The 21,198-nt window shown below is 36.6% G+C and overlaps 1 protein-coding gene across 2 annotated transcripts in view; it reads right to left on the minus strand.

Annotated features, from left to right (window-relative positions):
- Positions 1 to 629: 629 nt before the first annotated feature.
- Positions 630 to 21,198, minus strand: part of LOC115212905 (multidrug resistance-associated protein 1-like) — a 102,912-nt gene continuing 82,343 nt past the window's right edge. For both annotated transcript variants that reach the window (XM_036503837.1, XM_029781721.2), the window contains exons 26-31: positions 19,209 to 19,310; positions 12,772 to 12,918; positions 10,182 to 10,340; positions 6,339 to 6,505; positions 4,350 to 4,544; positions 630 to 3,243 (exon numbers count right to left, since the gene is read on the minus strand). In XM_036503837.1, the coding sequence (XP_036359730.1) occupies positions 3,123 to 3,243; positions 4,350 to 4,544; positions 6,339 to 6,505; positions 10,182 to 10,340; positions 12,772 to 12,918; positions 19,209 to 19,310 (891 nt within the window). In that variant the 3' untranslated portion in view covers positions 630 to 3,122. The remainder of the gene's footprint in view (positions 3,244 to 4,349; positions 4,545 to 6,338; positions 6,506 to 10,181; positions 10,341 to 12,771; positions 12,919 to 19,208; positions 19,311 to 21,198) is intronic.

The following is a 21,198-nucleotide window of genomic DNA, read 5'->3' on the forward strand; positions in this document are numbered from 1 at the left end:
AAGTATATATTTTTAGGAAGAAAATAACAAAATTTGTAATATTACATTTCAGTTTATTTCCATTTTGATATTTAGCAAGACAAGACTTTTCTCCCAGCAGTGAATGGAATGTAATGTAAACATATACTCAAACACACACACACACACAGCAAGGCAAAAAAAAAAATGAAACTATAACTTGCTACCTCAAACTGATATATTTCTAATTTATCATTTACTCAATGCCATTTAACCCAATCACTTTTACATTTTTAAATTCTTCAAAATGAAAACAATTCAGATTTTTGTTGATAATTTGTATGTTGGATTATTGATATTTATTTGTTTTTTTTTAACATTAATATCAGACAAGAAAAACTGAATTTTAAAAAATGTAATTTTTTTTTTTTTGCATTGTTATCAAAACTTCAAATATTCAAACAAGTTTTATTTACAATCTTTTGTATTTCATATGTAAAGTCATTCTAAATTACTAATGAGATATCAATTTAAAAAAATATTTTGTAAAAAAAATATCTAATTTGTATGTTTTATTTTTATGACAATGTTAATTTTGTAAAAAAATACTGAATATTTGTATATATGTATATTTTAATTAACTATTATTAAAATTTACACTTAACCTTTTCCTGTTCATCAGTTTTGAATTTGGCTCTTTGACTAAAAAATAATCTCAACATTACTCATTGCGCAAATGTCTAATATATAGTAATATGAATGGATAAACATCTCACTTGCATAGAAAGACTGTTGCAGCATTAAAAAAAAAAAAAGTTTTATTTTTATCTCTCTAGTCAACCCTATCTGCTCAAATTACTGCTTGCATATGTGGTAGAATCTATGACGACAACCTAGCTCATCTATAAAGTATCTTAGGCCACACCAGAGTAATGACATGACAGACATGGTAATACCAAATAAAATACCTTTGTCATGTTTTGATTTCACATCCTTCCACCCCTATAAATGTTTACCTTTTTAACCACTTGGGAGATGGAAGAAAGTTGATAAAATAAGCACTTATATATTATATTGAGATCAGTTGTACTCCGCTTGGTTAGTAATCAATGCTGATACCTAACCTTGACATATAGCTGCAAATTTGAGGAACAGGCATATCCCACTCTGTTTCATAGGTACTTTATTTCACTGACCTCACACTTTCTGGAAAGGTAAAATTGGCCTTGATAAGATTTGAACCCAAAATGCAAAACAGACCTAATTAAATACCCCAAGTCACTATCTTTGATGTCCTCTTATTTGAGCTTACAATTGGCAGTCGCTTTGTTCTAATGAAGATGTGTATGTTTGGGGAGAAGTTAGTTACTCAATACTAAATAGAAAATTCTGTGATTTCTTTGTGTTGAATGCAAATATATGAACCTAATTTCAAAAATCCCAAATATGTGTATAGAGGATACAACCGAATCCTCATGCCCCTAAGTTAAAACTTAGTTCAACTATAATAATGCATACATCCAAACTTAACCTAATTCTTAAACAAATTTGTTTTCCATGCCATGTGATGTTCAACCCTATTTCAAGACAAGTGATCAAACTAGGAATTGAAATTGGGTCACAGACTTTGTTCCCTGAGATTTTACAGTAGCACTAAAATAACCACTTATTTTTTTTTAATATATAGAAACCATATTCTAATCATTAAGATAGCATCTTTATAAGATACAATTGTATATACACAGTGTATTCTCTTCACATCTACTAATGAACAATCTCTTCCATATTCTTAGACTGATAGGTTAAGGCCCCGAGCAACACAATAAGCTTGATAAAAATTACAAAATTAAATAAAGAAAAAGGTTCTCCATATTTTCCTAATGAAACAAATAGAGTAGGCATTTATGTCTTTACTTTTCCTTTGTTGTTCAAAGTTAAATATTGTGGATATTTTACCTCAATCAGTACTATTGTTGTAAATGAATCAAATCTGCAACTTGGTTTATTTTTTTCAAGTTGCACTTATTTCTGTCATTAATATGGCTGAGTAACACCTATCACTAAAGAAAAAAAAAAATGCACTTAACTTTTGTAGCTATGGTAAAGAGTAAACTCGAAATAAGATAAGATGTTTCTGAAAGGGTTTATTTATTACTTATGGTATACAGTGATTAGACTGTGTGTCAACATTATTTTCATTTCAATTGTTTTATTCTCTGATTGTCATAAGATCTCTCTCTTTCTGTATACAATAATCTACGTACCATTCAGCTAAAATTAAAACTTAAGTTTTTAAGCCTTAGCCAAATCAGACAATATAGTAGCCTTATTTTTAAACAGTACCAATGTAATCACTGCATAGCATAAGAAGCAGTTTGGTACCTTGCACTCTTGGCAAGTAAAACACACAACTAAAAACTTAAGCCTTGCAATCTATCAAATAGTGCCAGAACTAAGATAATACCAAATAGTACCATCTTAAATAAAGAGAACACATTGGATAATCTAGCTCTTGGAGAAGAAAAAAAATTGGCTATGGATTGGATACATTTGATCATAGGTCCTGGGGTTATACAGATAATTTATCAATGTAGGTATGAAGTGGATGATTAAATGTCAGAGATGAGTTAATAAGATTATATTTCTGTAACTAACAACCTAAGAAATATCCTTATTGTAAATATTAAAAGTATAACATTATCCACCAGGTCTTTAGTTTGAATTCAGTTCTATTTTTGTACTTTCTTCAGTCATTTGACTGTGGCCATGCTGAAGCACATTGAGAAATAAGATATTTGATCAGAGATCAAATCAACTGTAACATAATGTAGATGCAAATAATGAATCTGAAGAGGAGATTAGTGGTTTGGAAAAAATATCATCTTAGAAAATGGAAGAGTTTAATAATCCAAGTAATGCATACCTCTCAATAAACTGAATATACACACAGTCCAGTTGTTTGAAAATAATTTTTTTTTCTCAAGTGTTTTAGTGAAAATTAAAAAAAAGTAACAAAACAGATTCAACAAATTTAAAAAATTACATATAAAAATATTATCATATGCAATTTAAAAAAAAAGTCACTGGATGGTATCAGATATACAGCCAAAGCCAATAAATTACAGTAGAAATGACTAAGGAGCCATAACAGAACTAGATTAATGTCACTGTTCTGTGACCAGATCAGCAGCTTTTGCCAAACTATAAAAAAGACTGTCTTTGTTCTGTAGAAGTACTGCAGGTGAATCAAACTCACATATCCTGCCTTTGTCCATTACTATTATCCTGAGAGAAAAAGAAAAAATACAAAATAACTGTTAAGCCTATATAATGCAATATTTTCATTTTACTTGTAAAGAAAAGAAATTGACAGCCAATTTTTTTTATTTATAAAAGGATTAGTAAATAAACTGTTAAACAATCACAATTTCTTGCCATTTTCCTTCACCATGAGGTAGAAATAGCAATTCTGAAAGTTTGCTGGTTCAACTATTAAACTTGTCTCACAAATATAAGCCACGATAAGGATATTATACAATAAATGCTTTAAAACAATTTCCCCCAGCTAAATCAAAGGTTGTGGAGGCACAATGGCCCAGTGGTTAGGGCAGCGGACTTGCGATCGGAGGATCGCAGTTTCGATTCCCAGACTGGGCGTTGTGTGTGTTTATTGAGCGAAAACACCTAAAGCTCCACGAGGCCCCTGTTGTACTGTTTTGCCCCAACTTTCTCTCATTCTTTCTTGTGACCCATCCAGCTAGGGGAGGAGGGACATACATATGCCATGGCTAGGCTTGAAAAAGGCGCAAAAAAAAAAATCAAAGGTTAGCCTTGTGAGTTCTATTGAACTTATCAGAGCTCCCTAAGTAACATTTTACAGCCAAATGTACTTTCTTTTGCCTACCTTTTAGTTACCTGTTACAACATGTAGGAATATAGTATATCTATTCTAAAACCAGATGCATATAGTAATGGTCTAATTTTTTTTTTTTTTTGTAATCATAAACCGAATGCCAGAGAATTTTAATGGCTAACTGATAAATGAAGTTTCACACAGTGACCTGTATCTATTAAACCACAGAGTGCACTTTAGAAGGTTTAATCAATGATCCTGCATTTATATTATGGACAAAGGAAAGACATGAACATCTTGTCTATACCTCACTTGTTATATTTAGTCTGTACTAAGGCAGTTTGAACATCAAAAATAAAATTAACTGGTGATTAGTTTGTAAATTTGCAACAAAATGATTTTTATCACCCACTGATTGCAATATAAAAAAAATAAGATGAAGGGGAAATAGAAAAAAAATATTAACAACATACAATATGAGAAACAAAACAAAGGCTATGATGGTGAGTGTAAAATAGATAAATGGGAAATGGCTTACTTAGAATAATCCATGATAGTATTAAGTCTGTGAGCAATTGTGATGATAGTGGAATCTTTGAATTCGGAACGGATGGTTTCTTGTATAAGGGCGTCAGTTTCCATATCAACTGCTGCAGTAGCTTCATCCAATATTAATATTTTACTTTTTCTCAGAAGAGCACGGGCAAGACAAACAAGTTGCCTCTGTCCTAAACTGAACACAAAATTTTTAAAAATCACATCTTTGTGGACAAATATTTCTTGTAAAAAAAATTTCCTACATTTCAGCTATCATATCAATTTCTTGCACTGTATTTAAGACCAAATTCTAAAGCAGATCTACACTAAACTCAATATCAATGGGCATCACACTGAAGCACTTGTGAATTATTGATTCCAAAGGATAGTTCTGCTGGTGCTACATAAAAAGCTTCAATACTGTGAAATGGCTGGCATTTGGAAGGGCATACAGATGTAAAAAATCATGCCAAAACTGACCTCATCAGTGCTGGTTCCATGTGCAAAAACAGACAAATCTGGTGCAGTCTTCTGCCTGGCCAGCTCCCATCAAACTGTCCAACCCATGCCAGCATGGAAGACAGATGTTAAACGATGATGATGATGAATCTTCTAAACTGAAAGATAATTTCTTATTTTGCCATGGAGCTATTTACCCAATTTGTATGTCTTTATTTGGTATCCCTTTTTTTAAAGAAGCCTGTGACATAAGTTTCTTTGAATGCTTTAAACCCTTTAACTTTGATTAGTAAATTATATATTGCAGATATTACAAGTAGTGTAAATTCCTCCACATTTTTCATGTTTTTGATCCTAACTTTGTTTTACTTGAATTGTTTGATCATTGTAAGGAGCCTCTTTTACCTTCTTTTACTGTTTTTAGAATTTGTGACCATACAGAAACATTGCGCCCAAACTATTTTCTTTACTTACTATCTCTTCCATTGTACAGTGATCCCTTGTTTATCATGGTAGATTGGTTCCGAGGCCAGCCGTGATAACTGAATTTCTGCGAAGTAGGGACACCATATTTACAGTATTTATTTAACATGTATTTGGACTTTTATAATCCTCCCTGTACTGGTAACAACCCACCCATTACAGTAGTCTATTAATAACAAAGACAACTGTTAAGCAATAACACTTTAGATTTACAAAAATAAAGATTGTTACACAGGCCAGATTACAAAATAGAAAGCTGCGATTCGTTGCCTCTCCATTGCACCAATCACTGCTCGTCTTAAGTTCAAATACCCCTGTAAATGCTTTTTTGCTATTTTACACTTGTTTTGTTGTTCCTAGACTAGGAAATAATATTAATATTTTAATGGATTTAATGAAAAATTTTAGGTGTTCATATATATTTTAAAAATCTACGAAGTCATGAATCTGCGATAGTTGAACCGCGAAGTAGCGAGGGATCACTGTACTTAATTTAGTGATCTCTATAATTTGAAGGACTAAGTTCTTGGTGTAAAGGAATGAAACTCAATATAATATTTTTATTCAATGCATCATCACTATATGCCCATTTTTCTATGCTTGCATGAGCAGTTGCACTCCTTTGTCAACCTTCAACACTTCATTAGTTCCATCTTCTATAGGTTTTTACCACTTGAATTGCTTGGAAATTCTTTATCCAACAGTCATCTTTGTATTTAGTTGTAAACCCTTCACATTTTGTGAAGGTCAGTTTTGTTTTTCATCCAAATTTCATCATCAGAACCTTTTTTGGGTCGATGAATTTATAGCACCAGCCAAATACTTGAGTTGTTTAATTGACTGCACTCTCTTCCTAAATCTGTGGCCTTGTGCCAATGTTAGAAATTAATATAGAACAAAAAGAATGAATTCTACAGATAAAATTCCCTTAAAATGAGAATTATTATGGTAAAGTCTTTTGTACAGATTTTTCTATTCTCTATATGTGATGCTGAATAAAGACTCACAATTACACTAACTTATTACTATATTAAACAAGTTACATTACCTGAGGTTTTCGCCACCTTCTGCACATTCATGTAGCAAGCCTTTCGGTTGAGATTTTACAAACTCATTCAAATGAGAATGTTCTAAAGCCTCCCATAATTGTCTGTCAGCATAGTAGTCAAATGGATCCAAATTCATACGTAATGAACCAGAGAATAATACTGGATCCTGCAACAGTCAAATACTAGTGACATCACAGGAATAGGAGATATAAACAATATACTAGCATATCACAAACACTAATGGAGATAGTACTTTAGCATGGTCTTAGTTATGATAGATAAAATAAACTTAAGAAAAATGTAAATTGTAAAATGTATTAACATTTTTTGCTTGATTCAAAGTGATGCTCATACTTCTGAGTTAGGGCAACTGCCACAGTTAGGGGTTTAACCCTTTTGCTACCATATTTCTATTCAAAGACACTACCATTGTTTAAATTAATTTTGAAAGTAACAAAGAATTTAGCAAAATAACTCCATCACTATTAAGTTAGTGTTTGGAACAGAAATTAAGATCATAGAATCAAGGGTGGTCTGAAGTTGGTTGATATCAAAAGGGTTAAAAAAAATTAGAGTTGACCCACATTAGATGCTTTTACTGATTTTTAAAAGTGGTACTTAAAAACTATGAAGGCACATGGCTCAGCAATTGGAACATTATGCTCACAATCATGAGGTAGTGAGTTTGATTCTTGGACCAGGCTGTGTGTGGTGTTCTTGAGCAAGACACTTTATTTCACATTGCTCCAGTTCACTCAGCTGTAGAAATGAGTTGCTTGTCATTGGTGCCAAGCTGTATCAGCCTTTGCTTTTCCCTTGAATAACATTGATGGCATGGAGAAGGGAGGCTGGTATGCATGGGCAACTGCTGGTCTTCCATAAACAACTTTGCCTGGACTTGTGCCTCAGAGGGACCTTTCTAGGTGCAATCCCATGGTCATTCATGACCGAAGGGAGTCCTTACCCTCTTACTTAAGAATTACAGCTAGTTAATTTGTATGATAGTGGTCTGTGTTTCTAGTACCACATTATGTCTCTGGCAGGGATATTTCACTTTCAATAACCTAGGAGATAAAGGCAGCCAGCTGGTAGAATTGTTAGCACACCAGGCAAAATGCTTAGTGGCATTTCATCTATTACTCTTTTTACTCTTTTACTTGTTTCAGTCATTTGACTGCGGCCATGCTGGAGCACCGCCTTTAGTCGAGCAACTCGACCCCGGGACTTATTCTTTTCGTAAGCCCAGTACTTATTCTATCGGTCTCTTTTTGCCGAACCGCTAAGTGGCGGGGACGTAGACACACCAGCATCGGTTGTCAAGCAATGCTAGGGTGACAAACACAGGCACACAAACACACACATATATACATATATATATATACATTATCATCATCATCATCATCATCATCATTTAGCGTCCGTTCTCCATGCTAGCATGGGTTGGACGGTTCAACTGGGGTCTGTGAAGCTGGAAGGCTTCATCAGGCCCATATATATATATATATATATATACGGGACGTAGTCAGTCCACCTGTGCATACCTTCCTTCTTGTGACACTTGTGAAGACCTGTTGAGGCAAGTGAAAATCAAATCAAAATAGATGAACATCAATGGAATTTGTATCTTTGTGGTGCCGGTGGCACACAAGAAAATCATCTGAACGTGGCCGTAGCCAGTACCGCATAGACTGGCCTCCGTGCTTTGGGGACGTAACAAACACCATCCGATCGTGGCCGTCCGCCAGCCTCGTCTGGCACCTGTGTCGGTGGCACATAAAAACACCATCCGAGCGTGGCCGTCTGCCAGCCTCGTCTGGCACCTGTGTCGGTGGCACATAAAAACACCATCCGAGCGTGGCTGTCTGCCAGCCTCGTCTGGCACCTGTGTCGGTGGCACATAAAAACACCATCCGAGCGTGGCCGTTCGCCAGCCTCGTCTGGCACCTGTGTCGGTGGCACATAAAATCACCCACTACACTCTCGGAGTGGTTGGCGTTAGGAAGGGCATCCAGCTGTAGAAACACTGCCAGATCTGACTGGCCTGGTGCAGCCTTCGGGCTCCCCAGACCCCAGTTGAACCGTCCAACCCATGCTAGCATGGAAAACGGACGCTAAATGATGATGATGATGATATACGACAGGCTTCTTTCAGTTTCCGTCTACCAAATCCACTCACAAGGCATTGGTCGGCCCGAGGCTATAGCAGAAGACACTTGCCCAAGATGCCACGCAGTGGGACTGAACCCGCAACCATGTGGTTGGTTAGCAAGTTACTTACCACACAGCCACTCCTGCGCCTATATTTACATTCTGAGTTCAAATTCTGCTGAGGTTGACTTTGCCTTTCATAATTTCAAGGTCGATAAAATAAATACCAGTTGAGTACTGGAGTTGATGTAATCAACTTTGTTCCCTCCCTTGAAAATGCTAGCCTTGAGCCAAAATTCTAGGAGGTAGGTAATTGGCAAATATTTCTTTAGAGTGATAAAAGTCAAATGGAAATTGTAGTTAAGATACCAGTGCTGGTGGCACGTAAAAAGCACTATCTGTACGTGGGTGATGCCAGCGTGGCCAGGCTGGTGTCCGTGTTGGTGACATGTAAAAAGCACCAACCGATCGTGGCCGTTTGCCAGCCCCCTCTGGTTCCTGTGCCGGTGGCACGTAAAAAACACCCAGTACACTCATGGAGTGGTTGACGTTAAGAAGGGCATCCAGCTGTAGAAATACTACCATATCAGACTGGAGCCTGGTGCAACCTCCTGGCTTCCCAGACCCCAGTCGAACCGTCCAACCCATGCTAGCATGGAAAACAGACGTTAAATGATGATGATTGCAGTACTGAGCATAAGTTTCGCCATGGATGAAACCTGTAATAAAGACCCTTTACCCAGTTGCTGTACTAACCAGAAATAACAACCAGATCTATCTGCTTCACATTACACAATATCTTAACCCTTTAGTACTTAAACCGGCCATATCCGGCCAAAATATTTAATCTGTTTTATGTTCAAACTGACCAGATCCAGGCTCTCACACCTACCCTACAATGTTATTCTACATTAAGTAATTACACCATCAAGATCTTGAAGATATGAGATAATGCATGATTAATTCAAATCAATGGGAATCAATAAGCATTATGTTTGATAGAATAATCAGAACACTAAAGGGTTAAATAAGGAAACGAGATACATTAAATAACATAGTCTAGAGAAAAGATAAATAACCACAGCTGTAATTTCTTAGATCATAGGTCTGCTGGATCAGGTTTGACTTGCAGCTAAAGCATCAGCACCATATAACAGACTGGTATGTTATTTAGTGGAAGAATAATTTCTTATTTGCTGAGCAACTTGGAAACTATCACATACTTTAATGCATCATATTTTATAAAGGCTGGAGGATAAAGATAGACAAATTAAAAAAAAAATAACAAAAAAAAAAGCAATTTAGAAGCTGACTGATTAACCCTTTTGTTACTGTATTTATTTTGAGATGCTCTGTGTTTCTTTCAATTACCTTAAATACCATAGAGAATTTTGTAAAATAACTTAGTTATCATTCAGCTAGTGTTAGGAACATAAATTGTGACTAAGGTTTGGTGGAAGATTTTAATTCAAAACGTATGAAAACAAGACATTTGTACTCAGAGCCAGAGCTGGTTTCAGCCAGGTTGGTAATGAAAGGGTTAAGATATTCAACTAATGGTTCAAATATAAAAGTATTTAACAATTCAACTCATGACTAAATGACCAAGAATTTAGTATTATCACTATTGAATAAGAACCTTCGTTTCAAAAAAGGAAGAAAACAGTTTAAGTGAAAATTTATTTCAAACTTACCTGTGGTATGATAGTAAGTTTAGACCTTAAGTCATATAATCCAATCTTTGAGACATTAACGTCATCAATAATAATTGAACCTTCAGCTGCTTCAATAATGCGAAACAAGCTCAGAGTTAGTGAGGATTTACCAGCTCCAGTTCTGCCAACAATACCAACCTATAAGTTTAGGATAAAATAAAAATAGGTTAGCACATTTAAATTTTTGCTTTACAACCAGAAAAATTACATCAATTGAAATACTTATTTAGAAATTTCTTTAGCTCAATACAGTTCTATATTTAAGAGATGACGAATTATGTACGTTATTTACATTTGACAGATATTTGTTCTCATCTTGTTTGTTGTTAACACAACATTTCAGCTGATATAACCTCCAGCCTTCATCAGGTGTCTTGGGGAAATTTCGAACCTGGGTTCTCATTCCTAAGGTATTTTTCGATGTTATTGTTATTCATGTCTCTGCCTGGAATCTTGGGGTTAGTAACCCGCGCTCTTAACCACTACGCCATATGCCTGTGGGCATAGTGGTTAAGAGCGTGGACTACTAACCCCAAGATTACGAGTTCAATTCCAGGTAGTGACCTGAATAATAATAATGATAATAATAACATCGAAAAATACCTTAGGAATGAGAAACCAGGTTCTAAATTTCCCCAAGACACCTGATGAAGGCTGGGGGGTATATCAGCCGAAACGTGTTAACAACAAACAAGATGAGAACAAATATCTGTCAAATGCAAATAATGTTTCTTTAGCTTGTCAACCATTCCAATGCCAACAAAGCTTGACAATAATTAATCAAAAGCTGATAATTTTGCTCCTAGGTGTTGATTGTGTGTACCAAACTTTTCATCAAGCATACAGACTCTATACGAAAAACATGTCAATTTAAAAAATTCAACATGATGAAAAATTAAACATTTTTTTTATTAACCTACAGACATCTCTTAATAACACTTAATCAAAATTTATTTTATGAAAGGAGTATTATTCGCCATTTTCAAAGTAATAAGTTGTATTTATTTTATATGATCCTCTCGCTAAAACAATTTTTGTTTTATTTAAAGGCTTTTAAAATTAGGGTGGTGGAAAATAAAAGTAGGGGGTTTTGCAATAATTTATAACAGTTCCATGTCAAAATAAGTTTGGTAGCTGCTGAGCAATAATGTTGTTGAGAAAAACAAGTGTTGTTTGTAAGGTGTCTACAATAAGTAAAAACAAGTGCTGTTTACAAGTTTTTATTTTATGTAACAACTGGTAAACAATAGTATCACTGAATACAAATTTCCAAAGAACCAGTTACTAATTTACGACATTTCTGACAGCAAAACTGACACAGAAATGTCAATTAACTGTTTAGCATTTAAACTGGCCACATCCAATCCAAATATTCCACCTGTTTTATGTTCAAACTGGCCAGATCTGGCCTCTCACACATACCTTACAATGCTATTCTAAAAATAACCAATCATATTGAAATTTCAAAACTACAAGATAATGTATGATAAATACAAAATTACACTAGACAGAGTGATCTGAATGCTAAAGGGTTAACATAATGAAAATATTGGAACAAATATAAAAAGCCCACCACCCAAAACACTATTTGAAGAACATTCATTTTTCCGATTTGTCATTAATGGTTACATCCTTCACTAAGATACACTGACAAAGAACACACACACACAGATGCATGGTAGGGTTCTGCATCACTTCTGTTCACCAAATTATGCCCAGGAAGTTACACAGTGAGATCAAACTCAGAACATGTTTGTGAAGTGAAAGTCTTAACTGTGAAGCCATAGAAAAAGAAAAGTTTTAAAGAACCAAGTCTTACAAAAACTTTATCACATTTTTTTTTCTTATACAAAAGTACCTTGAAAATTCCTGTATAGATAAATAGACGGCATCTTTGTCACCATCATTGTTTTAATGTTTGACACACGATTGTATAGGTCAGATGGGGTTCATCAAGGTAGATTTTCTATGGCCAGATGCTTTCTTATTGTCAAATTTCCCCTGTTTCTAAGTGAGGTAATAATTCCCTATAACCAGACATGCTTTCAGGGAAGTCTGGAAACGAATCAGCTTGTATGATGGTGACTGTCTTATAATGTCAAGACAAGGAGACATAAATACACACACACACACATATATATATATACATTTATGTACACAACTGGTTTCTTTCATTTTCTTTTCTCAAAATCCACTTACAAGGCTTTTGTTGTCAGGGCTATAGCAGAAGACTGTTGCACAAAGTTCCATACAGTGGGACTAAACCCAAAACCAGGTTGGGAGGTGAACATCTTAAGCACACAGCCGTGAAATTCATCTAACTATAGGAAAAATTTTAAGATGCAAATGTTTAAATTTACCCCTGCTCCCACTTCCAACCTATTTATACTAATACAGAAGAATAGATAGGAAACGAAATATAAAATTTTAGTTAAGATTATAGTATTGTTTTCTCCCTAGCTAATAGTTTAGTTTTGTTTTCTTTTGCCTAAAAAAAAAAAGATGAGTGTTTTATTGAATATCTAAATCCTTATTTTTTAATATATCAGCATGCTTTTGCATAAATTACCTTTTCTGTCGGCAAAATGCGACAACTTATGTCTTTAATAACCAGGTCCATATTTTCTCGATAACGTGTAGCATAGTTACTAAAGACTACCTCTCCCTTTTCTGGCCATTCGGGAGCTGGTTTGTTGTTTTTTATCTCGTAGGGACCCTGCAAAAAAAAAAAAAATTATTGCTGTTGGTTAATATTGGGTTGGCAACTAAGTTCCTGCTGTTTTTTTAAATTTAAATTTTTTAAAAGGTTGAATAAAAAATAACAACTAATTAATCAATAATGTATTCACCCTTGTTGTTTACAACTTCTTCCCAACATTCAACAAGATTTTCAATACCTCGTTGGTAGAAATCACCTGATTTCAACTCAAAAAATTGATCCAACCAATCTCTCAATTCTGCATCAGTATTGAACGAAACTCCATGCATAGCATTTGAAAGAGATTGAAAGAAGTGGAAATCCGTTGGTGCCAAATCAGGAGAGTATGGCGGGTGTGGCAGCACTTCCCAGTCATGTGTCTGAATGGCTTCCTTGGTCATATTGGAGATACGAGGGCGGGTGTTGTCGTGCAGCAGAAGAACTCCATGCTGCTGACTAGGTCTTTTCTCTTGAATAGCCGTGTTGAGTTCCGCATTGACCGTCTGGTTCCGTTCAAGCAATTCATAATGGATAATCCCTTCCCAGTTCCACCATCTGCACAACATGGTTTTACGCAGATGCAGATCTTGTTTCACATGTGGTGTCGCTTGTTTACTGGGGCTAAGCCATTCCTTATGCTGCTTCATATTGATGTACAGGCACCATTTTTCGTCGCCAGTAACGATTCGGTAAAGAAATCCTTACTTGTGTCCATGAGATGAGCGGTGATGAGCAAGCAAACCTGCGGAGATTGTGGCTCGTTGATTTTTGTTGTTGTCACTTAAAGCATGAGGAACCCATGCTCCATACTTCTGAACCTTTCCCATCGAGTGAAAATGCTTCTCTATAGTAGTGTAGGAGCCTTCCATTTTCTCTGCCAGTTCGTGCAAAAGTTGGTTTAATCGCTCTTTATTGAACTCAAATGGATGGCCAGAATGAGGTGCATCTTTGAGGTCAAAATTTCCATTTTTGAACTTGGCATACCAATCACGAGTGGTTCTTTCAGCTATGGCATCCTCTCCATACACAGCACAAATGTCGCAAGCAGCTTTTGTGGCCTTAGAACCTTGATTAAAAGCAAAAAGAAGGAGGTGTCGAAAATGCTTGATTTTCTTAACTTGACATTCCATTTTAATGATCTGGAAATAAACAAAAATTAACTAAAATTAACTAGAAAAAAAAACAAAACAAAATAGATTCCAAAATGATTCAAAAATAGAATTCTCAAAAAAAAAAAAAAAAAAGATTCCAAAATTTAAAAACGCAATAAATTCCAAAATGAAAAAAAAAAACTGTGGGAACTTAGTTGCCAACCCAATAAAAGAGAGATTTGCATTTCATTTAGGCTTAGAAATCAAGTAGCATGATGATTTTCTTCATAATATTTTTAGTATACTCATCAATATTTATATTACCAAATATTAAAAGTAGTATACAAATGGAGAGGCGGGGATAGAGAGATGGGATGTATGATGCAGAGTTTGTTAGAAACCCCATTTCTATTACATCTCTACATATTGGGATGTAAATCTATCTGTATTTCATTTATTGTCATATTTTGTCATCAAAAAGTGGGATGAGGAGTTGATCAAAATTATGGAGTACTGAACAAATTCATTAAAGTATTTAGTGTTGTTGCTCTTCCAATCTAGCTCAAATTGTTCGGTATAAAAGGCTTCCCTATCCTTTATCAACCATTCAGAAACTGTTTTAGTTCTTTCCTATTTCATAAAGATTCTGTAAAAATTTCATTTTTATAAATAAATATATGACTAGAAAAGACTGAGATTGCTTTTCATCTCTCCTTTGTCAAGAAACATGTACCAGCAACATACTAGAATCATTGCATTTATTCTATATGTTTCTCTTCAACTATTGCTCAACAACAACCACCGCCACCCCCACCTGGTTTAGAAGCAAATCTCTTAACCACACAGTCATGTCAGCAGTTATATACAGTAAGGACCAGACTAAATGACTATGTCTCACACCTGTTTTTCAGTTTTTATGCTAGCATAGGTTGGATAAAACCTTCTTACTGAAGCATAACATTACAGTTTTCTGTCACCAGCACTAACTTGTTTTTCAAGTGATGCATTTTATATTCCATTTGTCTCTGAAAGTACAGAGCTGTGCATTGATTTTTTAATAGGGAATGTCAGCATAATGATATAGTTTTTGCTCAAGTGATTTTGCATAAGATGCAGAATATAAACATTCACATGGCGTTAGGAAGGGTATCCAGCTGTAGAAACTCTGCCAGATCAAGATTGGAGCCTGGTGCAGCCATCTGGTTCGCCAGCCCTCAGTCAAAATTGTCCAACCCATGCTAGCATGGAAAGCAGACGTTAAACGATGATGATATGCATACAACTGACTTTCATACAGTTTCCATCAACCAATTTCTCTCCCAAGACAGTTGATCTAAAGCTATAGTAAACAATACATGATTGAAGATACCATGCAGTGAGATGGAATTTGGAACCACAAAACCAAGTGATTATGAAGTGAAATCCATGTCTACATAGTTATGCTTGGTGTCTCTTATAGTTTTTTTCCATTTTTTCTTCTCTGTTCTTAGTCTAAATTTACACATTTGACTTTGCCTTTCAGCTTTTAAGCTAATTCAATGATCTTGTGGCCCTTTCATGATTTAACTTTGATTATCCCTCTATCATCATCCTCATCATCCAGTTGGGTGACTTGCCTGGACCAATGGGTTGTATTAGTCATTTGATAGCTGAATGTCTCATCTATCTGTGCATGCTGTGATTGAAGATGATAGCAGTGGTTCACTAACTGAACTGGTTGATCCTGGCCATTGGTAGTTTGTTGTCTATTCATCAGCTCAGCATCTAGTGATATTCACCATTAACCCTTTCGTTACTAACCCGACCAAAAAATTTTTTGGTTTATATAATACCAACCCGGCCGCGAGAACCTATTGTTATTTAAATGTAAATTTGAACCCAAATCTCGTTGGTACATTCGTTAAAACATGCGATTTCACTTTGTAAATAGTTGGCTTATAGTATCCGACATTGCTTGACGTGATATCTCAACTCAGTGAATTTTGGGAGATTTCTTTTCCACATTTTTTTCGGCATCGATTTTTCTTCAACTTTGAAAATGGATAGGAGTTTCATGTTATCAAGCATTGATTCCGAATTTAAAGCTTTTCCAACGGAAAATAGGGAGATATCGAGAAAAAGAATGCATGAGGTCTTAAAGCACGTGGTGTACAAAATAATGAATAGGATTTTTTTTATCTGAAAATGAAAGCAGCGCCTTCCGAAGAAACAAAGCGGCGATGGTGACAGCGAAGACGATTTTACATTGGAATGAAGTAAAAAACTTTTAAAATGTTTTTATTAGCAATTTTTCTGAGGAGATAAAGTTTATCTATAGCCTTTCTTAGGAAGTGAAACCATTAGACTTTTATTTTTTTCAGTATGTTAGTTTGAAGCGATCACTTCGAAAACAAATTTACGCAGATTGTAAACAAACACAAAATGGGGGTTCAAAGTTTGGAAAATTTGTGAAGCAAATACTGGGTACTGTTGTGGATTTAGTTTTTTATACAGGGAAACTAATGTTAGTCAGCATGGCCTAGGGAACGATGTGGTCTGGAAGTTATCGCTTCCATACCATAAGCAGGGCCGTATATTATTTTTTGACCGATTTCTTTAGTTCGGTCAAACTTGTGGTGGATTCTAGTATTTCACTTTATTCCACCTTTATGGTACACCTGTTGTGCATTAAATTCAACTGATAATCTAGTGATGTGCACAATTCTTCTTTATCAAAATTTTGTTGCATACCCATTTAAATATTAGCTGATGATTCATTTTCTATGGTGATGTTTAAACAAAATTTTAATATTTTTACCTTTTGCTCAATTTAAAATTTTAATATTTTTACCTTTTGCTCAATTTACCTGGATTTACTTGTAATTAAAGTCACTTTGAGACAAAAGTTATGCAATAGAATTGATTAAGAACCCTTTCTTTAATTATGTTCCAGATATCACATTAATATGTTGATAAGTAAAAAAGTTACAGTTATTTAATGAAACAAGCCTAGATTGATGATTATTTTAGAATTTAATTGAAACTCATGAGGGGTGTATTTTGGTCAGAAATATAGTAACGAAAGGGTTAACTCATTAAATTCTTCTGCTGAAATAGTTCACATCCAGCATGCTGCGCTCCATGATTTCAGCATAACTCACTAAAGTTTGATTTAAATGACTGCACTACACTCCCCAATAAAATACTGACCTTTTACCTAATCAAAAGACATTAATATTCAATAAAGTAAATCATCATCATCATCATCGTTTAACGTCCGTTTTCCGCGCTAGCACGGGTTGGACGGTTTCGACTGGGGTCTGGGGAGCTAGGGACTGCCCCAGGCTCCAGTCTAGTCTGGCAGTGTTTCTACAGCTGGATGCCCTTCCTAACGCCAACCACTCCGCGAGTGTAGTGGGTGTTTTTTACGTGCCACCTGCACAGGTGCCAGAGGGGTCTGGCTTCGGCCACGTTTTATGTGGGGGGTGGGTGCAGAAATATAGGGGAGCACCAGTGGGGAGGGGTGGTTCAGAGAAATGATGGCAGGTTCTAGGCAAGTAGAACGTAGGATATCAAGAGAGGGGTAATGCATGGTGAAATAGCGTATTGAAGAGGGGTTCGAAGAGTAGACACCTATAATGGTGGTGGGAGAAGCGACATCCGGTATAGATGGAGCAAAAATATAGAGATATCCGGTAGTGGGGGTGGGGGTGGGCAGGGCGGGTGCACCGCGAATACACGATGGTTGATTATAGTCGAGAGGAGAAATGGATCATCATCATCATCATCATCATCATTTAACGTCCGCTTTCCATGCTAGCATGGGTTGGACGGTTCAACTGGGGTCTGGGGAGCCCGAAAGCTGCACCAGTCCAGTCAGATCTGGCAGTGTTTCTACAGCTGGATGCCCTTCCTAACGCCAACCACTCCGAGAGTGTAGTGGGTGATTTTATGTGCCACCGACACAGGTGCCAGACGAGGCTGACAAACGGCCACGCTCGGATGGTGTTTTTTATGTGCCACCGACACAGGTGCCAGACGAGGCTGGCAGACGGCCACGCTCGGATGGTGTTTTTTATGTGCCACCGACACAGGTGCCAGACGAGGCTGGCAGACGGCCACGCTCGGATGGTGTTTTTATGTGCCACCGACACAGGTGCCAGACGAGGCTGGCAGACGGCCACGCTCGGATGGTGTTTTTATGTGCCACCGACACAGGTGCCAGATGAGGCTGGCTAGTTAAATAATTAGATAGATAGAAAAATTAGATAAAAATAGTTAGATAGATAAGAAAGCATGTATGATCGATCGAGAAGTGAAAATAAATAAGCATTCAAACTTATCTGCACTCGGGTGCTAGATGACAACCACTCCGCGAGTGGAGTGGGTGCTTTTTACGTGCCACCTGCACAGGTGCCAGGGTGGGTCTGGCATCGATCACGATCGGTTCGAGCGAGCTTTTAACGTGCCAGCGGCACGGAAGCCAGCCAGGGCGGCGCTGGCATCGGACACGTTCGGATGGTGCTTTTTGGGGGTGCAGGTAATATAGGGAAGCACTAGTGGGGAGAGTTGGGGTGAGGAACGATGACAGCTAGGGTTGATGCAGGTTCGTAGGAAATAAAACGTAGGACTTCACGAGTGGGGGAGGTGACTGGAAGGAGATAGCCGGTTGAGGCAGTGACAGATTCAAAAACAGGAGGAAACGTAGGATAGGTGGGGGGGGTTGATGAGGGGGGTAACACACAGTGAAAGCATGTGAGGAGGAGGGGTAGGAGGGAGAGACACACATAATGGTGGTGAGGGAGTGCATATCCGGTGTAGATGGTGTGAACGGTGAGAACAGTGTTCACCGGTATTGGTGGTGGGAAAGGGCGGGCGCACCGCGAATGGTGAAGATCGAATTGAAAAGGAAAGCAAAGCAGATTGGTGGTTATAAGTTCAAAACATTTAAACGGTAGACAAATGTATGTATGTATGTATGAAAAAGAAGGGAGAAAATCTTCTTAGCTTGCTTATGGACATTGCTGTAAGTCGGAGAAGAAATGATAGTGAATGGTGTAGATCGAATTAAAGGGTTGAAGGTTCTTTAGAGAAACGGGCGGGAATGGCGATGTTTTTTTTTTTTTTTAGGGTGGCATAGAGAAAGAAAAGGAAAGCAAAGCAGATTGGTGGTTATAAGTTCAGTAAGTTAGAATTCATCTATCATAGGCTTAGAGTAATAATTTAAATTATATTTACCTCAGTTGGAATTTCTGAATACTCCTTTATTCTTTCTACAGCAACAATGTTGGTCTCAAATTCACTGGTCATGCGGACGAACCAGTTGAGTGTTTGAGTGATCTAAAATAAAAAAAAAGCATAAGTACATCAACATCGAAATAAATATCAAATGGAAATAGTAGTTGTGATACTTGTGCCGGTGGCATGCACCATCCGAACATGGCCGATGCCAGCGCCGCCTTGACTGGCTTCTGTGCCAGTGGCATGTAAAAAGTACCAACCGATCGTGGCTGCTGCCAGCCTTCCCTGGCACATAAAAAGCACCCACTACACTCACGGAGTGGTTGGCGTTAGGGAGGGCATCCAGCTGTAGAAACACTGCGATCAGACTGGAGCCTGGTGCAGCCTCCTGGCTTCCCAGACCCCGGTCAAACCATCCAACCCGTGCTAGCACAGAAAACGGACGTTAAACGATGATGATGATGATGATGAATTGTAGTAATCGTAATAATTTCTGGTACTGGCAGACTATCACAATTTTAAAGTGAAAAAGAGTGTCGATAACTAAACTTATCCTACTATGTGGTTGATCCTTATTTTAGCTACTTCAAAGAAAAGGAAAGTGGAGCTGATCTTGGTATGATTTTGAAATCTGAAAGTAGTACTGGAACAAAATACTGTTATTATTCAGACTAGTTATCCTCAATTTTTTCAACTTCATGGTGCACTGGAGATATATACATATATATAAATATTAAGGGAAAGTTTACGAAAAAAACAAAAAGACGAAGACAGGTGGTGTACAAAACAAACAGATGTATTAGTATAACGCTCAGGAATAGAAAAAGTCTTTTACGTTTCGAGCCTACGCTTTTCTACAGAAAGGGACACAAAAGAAACAAGGGGAGAAAAAATATATATATATAAATATTAACCCAACTAAAACAGTGAGCTGGCAGAATTGTTAGGATGCCAGCCAAAATGTTTAGCAGTATTTTGTTTGCCATTATGTTCTGAGTTCAAATTCAGCTGAGGTCGATTTTGCCTTTCATCCTTTCGGGGTCAGTTAAATAAGTACCAGTTATGCACTGGGTCAATGTAATCGACTTAATCCTTTTGTCTGTGCTTGTTTGTCCCCTCTATGTTTAGCCCCCTGTGGGCAATAGAGAAATAAATATTAATCCTACGAGTGCAATTCTGACAGAAAGTTAAAAATTATTAATACGCCACACTTGGAAAGTTAAATAAACTGTGCTTTAATCCTTTAGCAATCAGATTACTTTGTCAAATATTCTACTTATTTATTCATATTGTTTTGAATTAATCATGCATTATCTCATAGCTTTGAAATTTTGATGATGTGATTGTTTATTTTTAAAATGACATTGTAGGGTAGGTGTGAGATGCCAAATCTGGTTGATTTGAAGATAAAGCAGGTAAAATATTTTGGCTGGATATCACTGGTTTATATGCTAAAGGGTAGGTAAAAATACAGAAAACTATTGCTTACCTTGTTTTAGTAATCCTATTTGTATGACAAATTTATGAATAACACATTTTTCAAGATGTTGTAACCCTTAATATGGATTTTCTAAAGCCTTCAATTGAAAATATCCACATAGGCACAAGAGTGGCTGTGTGGTAAGTAGCTTGCTTACAAATCACATGTGTCTGGGTTCAGTCCCGCTGTGTGGTACCTTGGGCAAGTATCTTCTGCAATAGCCTCGGGCTGACCAAAACCTTGTGAGTGGATTTGGTAGATGGAAACTAAAAGAAGCCTGTCATATATATATATATATATATACATACACACATACACATATGTATTTGTGTGCCCGTGTTTGTCCCCTACCATCCCTTGACAACCGATTTTGGTGTGTTTACATCCCCATAACTTAGCAGTTCGGCTTAAGGGACCAATAGAATAAGTACCAGGCTTAAAAAGAATAAGTCCTGGGGTTGATTAGTTTGACTAAAGGTGGTACTCCAGCATGGCCACAGTCAAATG

This window comes from Octopus sinensis, linkage group LG6 (assembly GCF_006345805.1).
Source record: "Octopus sinensis linkage group LG6, ASM634580v1, whole genome shotgun sequence".
In the NCBI taxonomy this organism is placed as follows: domain Eukaryota; kingdom Metazoa; phylum Mollusca; class Cephalopoda; order Octopoda; family Octopodidae; genus Octopus; species Octopus sinensis.